The sequence below is a fragment of the Cyphomyrmex costatus genome, unplaced genomic scaffold (genome assembly GCF_001594065.2).
Source record: "Cyphomyrmex costatus isolate MS0001 unplaced genomic scaffold, Ccosl1.0 scaffold1850, whole genome shotgun sequence".
Classification (NCBI taxonomy): domain Eukaryota; kingdom Metazoa; phylum Arthropoda; class Insecta; order Hymenoptera; family Formicidae; genus Cyphomyrmex; species Cyphomyrmex costatus.
In genome coordinates, this window is record NW_017275880.1 from 66,206 (window position 1) to 80,174 (window position 13,969).

Below are 13,969 nucleotides of genomic sequence, written 5' to 3' on the forward strand. Positions count from 1 at the left end.
GCTGTGAGGGAGAGAGAGAGAGAGAGAGAGAGAGAGAGAGAGAGAGAGAGAGAGAGAGAGGAGATTCATTCAACGGAAAGTTTGAATTGAATCGAGAAACAGTGTCAGCGGCTGAGAGCCGAGCTTACGATCCACGACGATTTTTGTGGATGCACTTGCGGCAGGAAGCCATTGTGGATCGCTGATCTTTTTGTAAGTTGCTTTCTTTTCAGTCTTTCTCGTTGTCTGTCATCTGTGTCAACCCTTTGATGTGCCGTCTACCAGAAGGAAGCTATGTATGTTAATGGAATTGAGTACTATTGTGAAGCGTCTACGCATTCTAACTTATTTACTCATATATATCTATATTCAAAGTTTAACGTTTTTGTGCATAATTCTTATTCCCATATCCGTTATAAGTCAAATTAATGTTCAAATTTAGGTTTTCTATTCGTCTGTTTATGTAATGTTATCAAGTTTTATTCATGTTTTCTATGCAATTATAAATTGTTTTCACAAATATATTTCTTAAGGATTAAAAAATGACATTGCAGATACTCAAAATAAAACATCGCTTCTTTAAGTGTTTAGTAATTTCAAACGAACTTAGATTGCTATCGAACACACTATAACAAAGAATAACATACAGATATCGATTAAATATTAGAAGAAAAATAATTATATTATAATAATATAAATAAAACTAACGGGTATAGGCGTTCTTGTATCCCTATCAATTTTTACTCGGAAAAGCTTACGAATTATGAAGAAATGTTACTGCGAAAGTATTGGTACCATCCTCAAAAAGAACACATTTCTTTTTAATATTTTCTAGAAAGACCACTTTTTCCCTTCGAGACAATCGACCAAGTTTCATGAATCCAACTTTTGTCGATTCACACGGGAATTTGAAGATATCCGTGACTGTTTTGAATCCGTAACCATGTACAAAAATATTCTGTCCTTCTCTTCTGATCTTTGTAATCTTAAGCATCTCATTGGAATCCAATTGTACAATGCTGTTCGGCTTTGACGTATTTATTTCTATTCCACGTAGAACGATACTCTCCAGATCAATTGCACGTTTATATGGAACATCAGGATTAATTATGACAATTCTTTTTCTGTGAATAGCATTCTTTATCACTGTTTTTGGGCATGCTCTTTCTTCAGATTATCTTCTAACTAACTGTGCCACTGGTTTTTTTTTCCTCGAATTTTTCGCTTAATTTTACCAAGCTTGTTCTCAAAAGGAAATGCGGAAAATTCGGACAGAGACAATTTTGTGAATTCAACGTCATCTGCTAAGGGAATTAAGTTATGATGGTTTATAATTTGTGAATCTGAACCATAAAATGAAGGAAGAAGCTCAAAGAATTTTCTTAACAATTCTCTAGCATAATTAGTATATTTTAAGCATAAATCTGGATTGCAAATAACTTTACATGCAACTACCAAGAAAAGAAAATGTTGATACATCTTTTTGGGCAGAATCTTTTGTAGCACTAGGGCTCCACAATAATGTAGAAAGAAGCGATACTGTGTTGCTTTCCAGTGACTGAATTCATCTAAATCGAGTGTTTTTCTTTGGAATTCTTTAGGTACATATCTCAATAATATTTTTGAAGTAGAATTAAATAATTTCACATCGCGATGATGAAGTTTGCTTTTGCGATTAATTTTCTTTTTTGTTCCAAGCAATTGTTGTAAAATCCATTTCATAATTCCCAAATAAAGTAAATGCATGGAATCCAAAAACACTGATCTGATAGGGTCAAAATGCGGTATATCCAACAATGGTGATCTGCCTTCCATATGATGCTCCTTTTGTCGTTGTCTTCTAAAAGAGTCTTCAGTTCGCTGTTTAGAATTCATGCTAGAATAAATTTTTCTCTTATTCTTTGTTTTACCTCTTGTTTCACATCGCTCACAAGCGTAATATCCACCATGACCTTTACATTTTTTAATAAACGATCTTGCAGGTGTATCGCAAGAAATTCCAATAATTTCTACCTTCAATGCTTTTTGACCAATAATTACACCATTTTGAACTAAAGAACTTGCTTCTTCGACAAAATCCTGTAAATATTCATTTATGCTTTGTGGTTTCGAATTTCCGCTATATACAGCAACAATAAATGGTTGACACTCGTATTGATTGTGCAAAACAAGCCCTAAAGTGGCCCAAAATTGTTCATTTGAACAATCATATAATGGGAGGCCATCAATATTAAATAATAAACGAATAGTGCTCCCTGTATATTCATCAGTAATTATCACCTTTAATCCTTCTTCTATGCCAAAATATACATAACAACCATTCGTGCTCTTAGAACTTTTTATACTTTTTATATTTAAATATGATTTTATTTGCAATAAGGTAGCTGAAGATTTGGGCAGATTCAATAAATTTTCAGCTCGTAAAATCCTCAACAACGCGTCTATTGCATCAACTGTTAAACTATTCCTAAATCTTACACACCAGCCCTGTAATTTTTCTCAAAAAGAAGGTGCTATTACAGTTGAGTCATCATTGTCATTTCTTCAGAATAAGCTTTCTTCTGATATGAAGTCCATGACTGTTGATTGAGAATTTAATAACGAGCTACAATCTAGCGATCTATTAATTAGGTCGAAAGATCTATCCGTGAGACTTGATAAGTTATTGTCATCATTAGAATTATCAAAATAATTGTTATTTAAATTATTGTGTGATTGATTATGATCATTATAGCTGTGTGAACTATTGTTCCGATTGTGGTTATATGAGCTATTTTCATTATGTGAATGATTATTATTAGTATCTATAACCCGATTTATTTCCATTGGCTTTCGAATACAAAAATTTGAATTGTCCAATCGACATTGCTTATTAGTATCTGTAGCGTTACTTGATAATACTTCTTCAGTTAATCGTTTTAACTGACGATGTTTCTTCACTCGACAATATGCGCTACACATTTTATATATTAATCGCAAAAAAAATCAACATTTATTAAAAAACGGTATTAACATATAAAAATATTTCGCTCTTATAATTTTAATAAATAATAAATATTTATTGTTACACACACAGTAATAATTTATATAATAGGTTTTTTTCCAAATTTTAATGTTTTTTTTTGCAATTTTGATAAATTTTGTTTCCAATATAACATTGATAATCAATTCGAGAAAGTCGAGAAATGTGTAATCTATCTATTTTTTAAAACTATTTATTTCCAGTATAGCTTCTCGGATCTTCCGACATTACAAATACATATGGCCCTTAAAAAGATCGATTTTAGTCCTAAATATAATTAGTATGATATATGTATGGTATTTTATGTATTAAACCTTCGCTTAAAAATACAAATTTTCTGCTTTGAAACAAACATTATCTGCTTTAAAAACAAAAATTTCCTACTTTACAAACATAAATTATTTTCTTATACAATTTTTATTTTTAAAACAGAGAATTTTGATTTTAAAATAGAGGATTTGTGTTTTAAAGTAAAGAATTTATATTTTTAAAGTGGAAAATTTATGTAAGAAAAAGAGCCATAATAAATTCGTCGAAAGATGCGAAAGGATATACTGAAAATAAATAATTTAAAAAAAAGTTACATACCTATTTTTCGATTTTTCCCGATTGATTACACCGTGTGACAACAAAAATTTTCCAAAGGGCGCGTGGGTTTGGTTATGTCGGGGGCACACTACCATTTCCCCAAGGAATTTGGCAAAGTTAGATCGTACAAAAATGGGGAATCAATTTATAGTTATGAATTTTGAGGAATACAGGTAGTGTGATTTGAGGTCAAATATATACGATAACAAATATACGCGCATGTTAATATTTTTTATGTCACGCGAACCGCGTAAAATATAATGAGTAAAATATTATGAGTAACTAGTGGGGGTATAGTGTATATAGCGCGGGACGGGCGCGAATAACGCACTCGCTTCGCTCGTGCTTTCGCGCCCTTCGCACCATAACACTAGCCCCCACGCGTTACACAATGTACTATTTCATCACGCGTGCACGTAATGTGCCCTTAACGCTTTTGCATGCGATAAATAGCCAATACCTCAAGCCGTTGAGTTATTTCTCTAATCCCACTCTTCTGCGCAAAAACGTTGCTGTATAGGGCACATTACGACGAGCACTTGTAATGAAAAATTCTATGTGTAGCGAGTGGGGGCATATTTGTTTATAGGTCGGCACAGGCGCTCGTGCGCTCGTACCCGGCCGCGCAATAAACAAATATCCTCCACTGTAAAGCCAACGGCACACGGTGCTTGTTTTCCCGCTGGATTGCTAGCTAGATCAGATTCTTGCCATCGGATTGGCCGCGATATTGGCACTTTCAGCACCGCAGCCAATACGGTGGCTTCTAATCCAGCTAGCAATCCAGCAGAAAAACAAGCACCGTGTGCCGTAGGCTTTACACTATGTACTATTAAATTTATTCAGCAATTGACCAGCAAAAATCAGAAATCATGGAAAGTAAAAATTTTCCTTTGTATCGACATTCCATCTGCATGATTTGTTGATAAAATTTTTCACCTTGTTCGTCCGACTCTGTAGCAAGCTGCTTTTCAAAGAATTGAAGGTGGTGATGTAAAAAATGGATTTTCAATGACATATAAACGCCGATATTCTTAAGGGGTAACGCCACTCTAGAGCTCGAAAAAAAGACATGTTTTTGATAATTTTTTACGGAGATACAATAAAGGAAATGGAAAATCTGTTTATAGGAGTTTATTATACATGTTCTGAAGCAAATAAAAAAATTTTTTAATTAACATTTTTAAACAAAATGGCGGCTACATAATACGAAACTCGAGATCACCTCTCGCTGAAAGGGCTTCACGGCCGGAAAAGTTTCTCCCACAATTTTCAATCCGGAACAAAAAACCAAAATTTTTTGTAAACTATATATAATTGGCTACAGAAGTACGTAGGGGATTTTGAAAATATTGAATTTTGAAAAAATAATGCTTATTTGTTGAAAAAATTCATTTTTCAGAAAAAAATTTCATCGTAAATTGTTTATAACAAAAAAAGTTGACAAGATATCAAAAAACTCCTACGTACTTCTGTGTAAAATCTAATTACAAAGCTACTGTTAAAATTTGAATTGAATCGTTCAAAAATTGTTCGAGTTATGTTTCCGGCCAACTTGAAAAACATTGTTTTGAGAAAAACGCGTTTAAAGTTTTAAGTACTAAAATAGTATAAATTTTTTTTTATATACCTCTAGTCGGCAATGCCTGCACCATACATTTCACCTTCCAAATTCTCCTACTCTGCGTCTTTTCTGATCGATTTTAACAATACCCTGGCCTCTTTTGCCTTCTGTCACAAGTACCACGAATATTTTCTTATTAATCGAGCGAAGGCAGTTTCGGTTTCGAAATAAATACTTAAAAATTTTATCGCACTACGAGACCAAGTGTACATTATTTTTAAGACTCTAAGGCATCATTTAAACAAAAAAAAATTTTTTGATTATTTTGAAAATTCTAGAGTGGCGTTACCCCTTAACAGCGGTCATCATATCATCTACTAATATACGGTAGTTTTCAACTTGATGTTTCCCGAGAAAATTTGAAATCACAATTAACATTCTTACGTTTATCTAACACGTTATAAAGCGATATTGGTGCGTGCGAAAGTTTTGATGCCTGATATAAAATGAACACATATATTTACTATCTAGGATCTGTGAAGCTGGCACGACATTCTATCGATATCAAAAAAATTACAACAGTTCCAGTAGCACTTTTCATAGTTCTACAGTTCTACCTAGAAATAAAAAATAGTTCCGCAGTTTTAATATAAAAAAAATTAAAATTGAAAATATGGCGTGCTAACTACACGAATCTGGTACGTCAGATTTCCTCTAAAGTACGAGAAAAAAAATAATATTTGCACTTTTAGCAACAGTTCCCGATAGTTCTACTAAAAACCAACTAAGATATGCACTTTGTCTAGAACCCTAGATTCCTAGATATGCACTTTGTCAGAAAAAGTCACTTTTTCTTCAAGTGTCGTGCTGGACTAAGGTAGTAAAAAATTGATTAAAAATATGTAGAGGCCGGAACTATGCTTATAAATGATTGCATTGCATAGAACTCTGTGGGAAGTAACGAGAACTGCCGTTGAAACTGATAGAAATAGTCAGCACGTCACTTTTTCTACAAGTGTCGTGCTGGACTCAGGTACAAAAAAATTGATTAAAAATATGTAGAGGCCGGAATTCTGCTTATAAATGATTGCAATGCAAAGAACTCTGTGAGAACTAACGAAAACTGCCGTTGAAACTGATAGAAATAGTCAGCACACGTCACTTTTTCTAGAAGTTTTATGCCATTTTCCATATATAGGATGTATAAAAATTGTTAAATGTTGTTATTTTATTTTGAAAATGCATATCTTAGTTGGTTTTTAGTAGAACTATCGGGAACTGTTGCTAAAAGTGCAAATATTAATTTTTTTCTCGTACTTTAAAGGAAATCTGACGTGCCATATTCGCGTAGTAAGCACGCCATATTTCCAATTTTAGTTTTTTCATATTAAAACTGTGGAACTATTTTTTATTTCTAGGTAGAACTGTAGAACTATGAAAAATGCTACTGGAACTGTTGTAATTTTTTTTATATCGATAGAATGTCGTGCCAGCTTCACAGATCCTACTATCTAATGCTATCTCATGATTTGTAAAACAAAGTTCGCGCTCGCGCGCATAAGTGTGAGTATGTGTATGTATGTGTGTGTACGTGATAATATTTGATCTCAAAACCATGAGAATAGCGCAACTGGTACTCCTCGAAATTAATAACTTCAAATTCATGTCCCATTCTTCTACGATCTAACTTTACCAAATCTCTTGGGAAAATGATAGTGGACCGTGTTCCCGACACAATCAAACCCACACGCCCTTTGGAAAATTTTGAAAGTTGAAATTGGTCACACAGTGTTATCATTGTTGAGTTATAACAATTGTTAGAGTACGCACGCACGCACGCACGCACGCACGCACGACACACACTCCCCCCCTCTCTCTCTCCTCTCTCCCCCCTCCCCCCTTTCTCTCAATCATGTCCTTCATATATCCAAATAAATGATTCCGTCAGATTTCTTATCGAACTCACTGTGCAAGAGGTATTTTGTTTTGGTCTTCTTTCTTCTTAGGTTTGGAACTTCGTAGACTTGGACCTTCGAAGGCTTGGAACTTCGTAGGCTTGGAACTTCTTAGGCTTGGAATTATTACCACGCAATATGAATTGCACGTACACCACACACGTTACATACACAATGATGATATGGATGTCGCGACCCCTACCGTGTTTTTACGCGGTAATCGAGATTCGAGATTGTTTTCAGACGACGTCGGCTCTTCGCACATGCGCAGCGCAGAGCTGCGGAGATTGGCTGTATGACAGATGTGTTCCAAAATTTGCTACCAGTACTGAAAATATATAGAGCATGTGACGTAAACTATAGATTTTCAGTACCATAATTTTGAAACCCGGCCAACGTATATTGGCTTTTGTACATTGGACATGGAAACGCTTTTGCTGCATGGCTACGACGCAGTAACCAATAAACATGTTAATAGTAAACTTATTATGGCTATCGCGTTATATTTTGCCGCACGGTAAAGCGAGAAACACAGACTTTTGCATAACGCATAACACATAAGACATAAGAAATTCAATTAATCAGAGTTCTTTATTTTATGGAAAGGAAGGAAACGAAAGACTTTGATTAGTTTATTTTCTTATGCGTTACGTGTTATGCGTTATGTGTTATGCTACAGTCTGTGCTCGCCGCTTTAGAATTTCCGCATCCAGTGTGCAGGAACCATTACAAGATAAAGACTTCGGGCGCAAAAATTTGCTGCATAGTCAACTGAACAATATAGTTAATTAATAAAAGTTTTTTTTTGAAAGTGTACACTAAAAAAAATATAGTAAAAAGAAATGCTAACTGTGGCCAACCTGTATCTCCCACAGCTCTGTCGAGCGTGAGCAGAATACTGACATCATACGGGCTGTGTTCAAAATACTAACTGTGGCCAACCCGTATCTCCCACAGCTCTGTCGAGCGTGGGCAGAATACTGGCATCATAGGGGCTGTGTTCAAAATGCTAACTGTGGCCAACCCATATCTCCCACAGCTCTGTCGAGCGTGGGCAGAATACTGGCATCATACGGGCTGTGTTCAAAATGCTAACTGTGGCTGTATCGTTCACGATGGCGGTGCGTGTCTCGTGGAACGTGGTTCCAAGCATTTCCCGTGGATAGAGTGCTTGAGGGAGCTTGGGCGAAGAAAGCTGCTTGTTTCTTCGTCTTTACACTTTACTTGATATTCTCACGTGCGGGCGGACGCGAATACAATGCACAAAATCGAGCACGAATGACTGAATCACGACGGTAATCGGAGATCCGCGTGCCGCGTGCGATCGACAGGACGAATAATAGGCCATTGATAGCAGGATCGCGACTCGATGACGAGAAATGTGCGCAGCGGCGCAGATTGATCGCGCACTTGATTTCGGGTAGCGTCGATCAATCTCGGTGATGCGACTACGAGCGGGAAAAACGATATGGGTACCGAACAGTGGCCAACCCGTATCTCCCACAGCCCTGTCGAGCGTGGGCAAAGCTGTGGGAGATACGGGTTGGCCACAGTTAGCATTTTTAACACAGCTCGTATGATGCCAGTATTCTACCCACGCTCGACAGAGCTATGGGAGATACGGGTTGGCCACAGTTAGCATTTTGAACACAGCCCGTATGATGCCAGTATTCTACCCACCCTCGACGGAGCTGTGGGAGATACGGGTTGGCCACAGTTAGCATTTTTAACACAGCCCGTATGATGCCAGTATTCTACCCATGCTCGACAGAGCTGTGGGAGATACGGGTTAGCCACAGTTAGCATTTTGAATACAGCCCGTATGATGTCAGTATTCTGCCAACGCTCGACAGAGTCGTGGGACATACGGGTTTGCCATCATAAAATTAATTTGTATTAGGTCAAAATTACGCCAGTATTATACCTGTACGAGTCGACCAACTGTGGGTAAACCATTATAGGGGCAGTACTGCGCCTGTTGTAAGTAATGGCTTAAGTCGGAAATTTCCAATTGGGTGGTGATTTCGCGTTTGTATTATCTTCATCTTCGTTTTCGCTGCTTTGCGAGTCAGAATTTTTTATGGCTTTTCTTACTGGCTTCTTATATTCGCGTTTACCGTTTTCTTGCTGATTTTTATTTTGGTAATTATCGCGACGCGGATGATTTTTTCTCGATGGCTTGCCATTCTTACGGAACGTCGTGGTTTTAGAAATTCTCTCCTGTTTTTGGGTCAATGCATTTAAGCAATTTACCCTGGGATTGGAGATCAGGATGTGCGATTAGGAATGTTCAGGAGGAAGGGTAGGATAGTTTTTAGGAAGGGTGACTTTGAACCCGGTCCCAAAGAGTTCGCGAAGTTTGTAGGCGAGCCTGCGTGGATCGCCTTTTTGGATGGTTTTATAATTGGGAAAGGTGAGGTTAATTTCTAATAGGTTGAGGATATATTCGCGTTCGGGAGATGGATCTAATGGCTTATTTAGTAGACGCGCTAGTTTCTCGAAATAAGGAAAAGGATCGTGATTTTCATTAAAGGCTGTTTTGATCTGGAACCTTAATCTCTTCTCTTTTTCTCTTCGTCCACCTTTCGAAGGCATGGAAGCAACGCGAAAGAAATTGTCTAATTTCGAGGAAAATGTCTAAGACTGGGGCCACGCCATTCACAGCGACAGTCACAACACAGTCCTCTATGTATAATTTGTGAATGCTCCGAAAAAATGCTTAGGACGAGGGCCACACTATTGGCAGCGACAGTCTTAGCAACCCCTTGGATATTCTGTACTACTAGACGAGACGCAGAGTTGAGATTTCGGTTTCGGCTGAATAACTTTTATATTCCGTTTATTAAGTAAAAAAAAGGAAAAAATAAATGACAAAAAGGAAAAGATAACCTACGTCAAGGTGTGAAGCGTGAGAATAGTTCCAACTAACTAGTGGTGAAGTTTCGTCTGACGACTGACTGACTGACAATTTTCCTGCTTTTCGCGGTTCTTTTATACTAAAAAATAAACGTGGGAGTGTCCTTTCAGGACCAATCAAGATTTTTTAGAATTTGGTGGAACCTATGCTCGCGCTTGTTTTCTTACGATAAGAGAGCAGCGCTCCGCGTAAGCCCTACTCCCGACACTACGAGTCTAGTCTTATCTTAGTAGACGAGAGTTTTAATAATTTATAAAAGTTCGATTTTCCTTAACTAATGTCCTTATGCGAGGCGAAATGTAACGACATGTTCTAAATTATATTAATGTTATATATTTTAAATTGGGTTAAAATATTTTATAACTTTATATATTATGACCCTTGGATTTTAGTTTCATTAAGAATAAGAGACAAAAGAAAGAAAAGGAAAAATAAAAGATATTCATCCTCGCATTCGGAAAGGTCTTAATTTTTACCATATATTATTACTTAATTATTAGGCATATATGCTATTGTTTAACATTTTCTAGAAAAAGGGAAGAAAGATTATAAAATCTCGAAGGAAAGAAAGATTATAAAATAGATATTCTTTATCTACGTGACGCATAAGGGTATGCGAGCGTGAGCCATCTGTTGTTTGAATGTTTATAAACTAAGATAGGCCCTTCTATAAAAGGGACGGTTACGAAATATAGATATAATGGAGACAAAATATCTGACTAAGACGAAATACCAAACTAGAAATAGGATAAAGAAAATGTATCAATCATATATTTATAATAATGAAGAAAGAGGGGTTTTTAGCGGGATGTAACACCATGTACCATCCAACATTCATCACGTATATGCCCTGGTTTTTTACAATAATTGCAATATTTTTCGACGGTGTTTACACGCGGTCGGCCTTCCGGCTGAGGTAAGGTGAATCGTGTCGCGTATCTGCTACTACGACACTCGCGTCCATGATGTCCAAGTTTTCCGCATTTGTCGAATTTTTTCATGTTGACTTGGCCCGTCTTTATTTCGGTCGCTAAATGGCGTTCGTGAGGAAGGTCCTTTGACTCTTTCTTCCGCGCTCGCGGCGTTAATTGCCTCCTACAGATTCGTATATCTTTGCGATCGGATTATCATTTTAATATCTTCGCACAGTCCTAGTTCAAAATTTAGTAAAGCTTGGTGTTTCATGTGAGATGGCCGTGCCTCGCGTTGTAATGTTGCGAAGGCTGGCCCCAAGCGTTTTCCCGGTGTGAATCCTCTCAGGAAGCGTGGTCGAAGAATATGTATTCCTCTGCAGTTGAGGAGGCTGTTGCCAACAACGAATTTGCGGCCACTGACTATCGGTGGAGCCGCGGAAGGATCTCCCAAAATGATGCAAAGGCACTTAGAAAGTAAATACTTGACTTTATCAACTGCACGAGGCCGCACGATGATACAGGGATCGATAGCTCTTTAGAGAGCGTAACGGTAACAATTAAATGATCGCCATCGACGGTTACAATGGTAATAATAAGAAGGATCCAGAAGGATCGCAATCGAAACGGTAACGAACGGATCGCGCAGGACTCGCACGGAGAGAGGGAACGAACCGCGGGCGAAGATAACCGAAGAGTCACAAGCGCGTCGCGAACGATAAGAAAGTGTCAGAGCAGTGTCCAGTCATGCTATTGGTCTAAAGATAACGCGAGCGTTAAATGTGACACGCGCCAACTTACGAAATATCGAACAAAAGCCGCCCCCGTTGAAAGGACTTACTTTCAAAACAAAATAGAAATAGAAACGACGGCTACATGACGGTTGTAGACGGCGATAATACTTATGCTAAGTCTTATGACACATACATTTGACTGTTTATATGCAAAACATATTGACGGTAACTAATATGATTTCGCGTGAACAAAGAGACGATTCGACGCGAACAAATTGATATGGCGGAATGAGAGAAAAATATAATCGTAAAATTAACTTATTTTTAACACACGAAATGAAACGCTAGGTTTCTATTGGTAAGATAGCAAGCTTGGTTAATGGTCTAGTGAAAAGACCCTTTGTGGTACGGACGGTAGCGGTCCGCACGTTGCCATCAGTTCCTGGATGAACTTCTTCAACGCGACCCAACAACCACTGGAGAGGTGCTAGATTCGGCTGTTTCAGGAGCACCATTTGGTTGGGTGTCAGCTGATCACCCTTGTTTGTCCTCCACTTGGATCGCTCCTGGAGGGTATGCAGATATTCTTGGCTCCACCTGCGCAAAAAATGTTGTCTGACTTGTTCGACACGCTGCCAACGTATTACATTAGTTAAATCCGGATGAGGGAAACTATTCAGCGCGGTGCCAATTAAGAAATGTCCTGGGGTCAAATAACTAAGATCGTTAGGATCTTCGGTTAACGGAGTGAGAGGGCGTGAATTTAGAATGGCCTCTACTTCGCAAAAAATTGTTTGTAATTCTTCGAAAGACAAGGATGTCTTCCCGACTATTCGGATAAGATGACGCTTAGCGGCTTTGACTGCAGCCTCCCACAAACCGCCAAAATGAGGCGCGTTAGGAGGAATGAATTTCCATGCAGTTTCGTGTTCTCGTAAGGAATTAGCTATTTGTGTTTGTGTTTGTCGTCGCGTAAAATATTAAAGAACTCTTTGAGCTGACCATGAGCACCCACGAACGTCGTTCCATTGTCGGAATAAATGCAAGACGGCTTTCCTCTGCGAGACACGAATCGCTTTAGTGCGGCTATAAATGTCTCAGCCGTGAGGTCACTAACCAGTTCGAGATGCACGCACTTAGTGGCGAAGCATACGAAGACCGCCAAATAAGCCTTACGCGTGCGAGCATTGCGTGCTTTAGATTCTCGCAAGATGAATGGGCCTGCGTAATCGACGCCGCAGTGCGTAAACGATCGCGAAGCATTAACTCGTTCGGTTGGCAACGATGCCATGATTGTTTCAGATTGCACGGGCTTGCTTCTAAAACATGTTATACAATTTCTGATCACCTTTCGAGTGGCGGATCTTAGAGAAATTGGCCAGAAACGCTGCCTTACTGCTGCCATTGTAGCTTGCGCGCCGGCGTGAGCGTTGCGCTCGTGCTCTTGCTCTATTATACGCTGAGTTAAAATGTCATCGCGTGGCAATAAAATTGGATGACGCGCGTCAGAGCTGAGCTCCGAATTTACTAGTCTGCCACCCACTCGTATTAAACCATCGCTACAAATGAATGGGGATAAAGCTAGTACGTTACTTGTTGTATGAAGGGTGCGACCTTCCTGAAGGTTCTTGTATTCTGCGGAAAAGACTTGACGCTGTATGGGTTTGCACATAATTTGTAGTGCGGTTAGTATGCCCTGGGGGGGCACGAAAATTGTAGGTTCGCTCGGACGATGCGATTTGAAGAATCTTAAACAATATGTGAGTATGCGGCACGCTTTACTGAGCTTTGAATGATCGCGCAGTAACTGGTGCACAATTAAAGAATCGGACATGGCGACGGCCGTGATGCACTTCCTTTGTTCGGGAATGTTCTCCAGGGAACGCGTAACACCGGAATGGGGCCAAAAGCTAGAGTTATGCTGTAGGTAGCTAGGCCCATGCCACCACATACGAGAGCTTATTAGTTCCTGTGGGTCGAGACCGCGTGACAGGAGATCCGCTGGATTGTCGGTCGATTTTACATGATGCCAATCGTCGGGATTGGTATAGTTTTGAATTTCTCCCACCCTATGAGCGACGAAAACTGCCCATCTTCGCGACGGGGAGGATATCCAGTTGAGAACAATCGTAGAATCCGACCAACAATATGTTCGGATGCCGGTTAAATCGAATGCCGACCGAATTTTCTGAATTAACCTGGTTAATAGTAGCGCCGCCGAAAGCTCAAGGTGCGGAAGTGATAGCGCTTTGAGGGGGGCTACGCGAGATTTTGAGCATAGTAGCTCGATTTGATACGT

The 13,969-nt window shown here is 38.7% G+C and overlaps 1 protein-coding gene across 1 annotated transcript; it reads right to left on the reverse strand.

The window, feature by feature from the left end:
• Positions 1–12,014: 12,014 nt before the first annotated feature.
• LOC108772349 (uncharacterized) lies at positions 12,015–13,621 on the reverse strand. Its single transcript, XM_018537871.1, has 2 exons — positions 12,673–13,621; positions 12,015–12,616 (listed from the first exon to the last, which is right to left on the reverse strand). The coding sequence occupies exons 1-2, from the start codon at positions 13,619–13,621 to the stop codon at positions 12,015–12,017; spliced, it is 1,551 nt and encodes a 516-aa protein (XP_018393373.1).
• Positions 13,622–13,969: the final 348 nt, after the last annotated feature.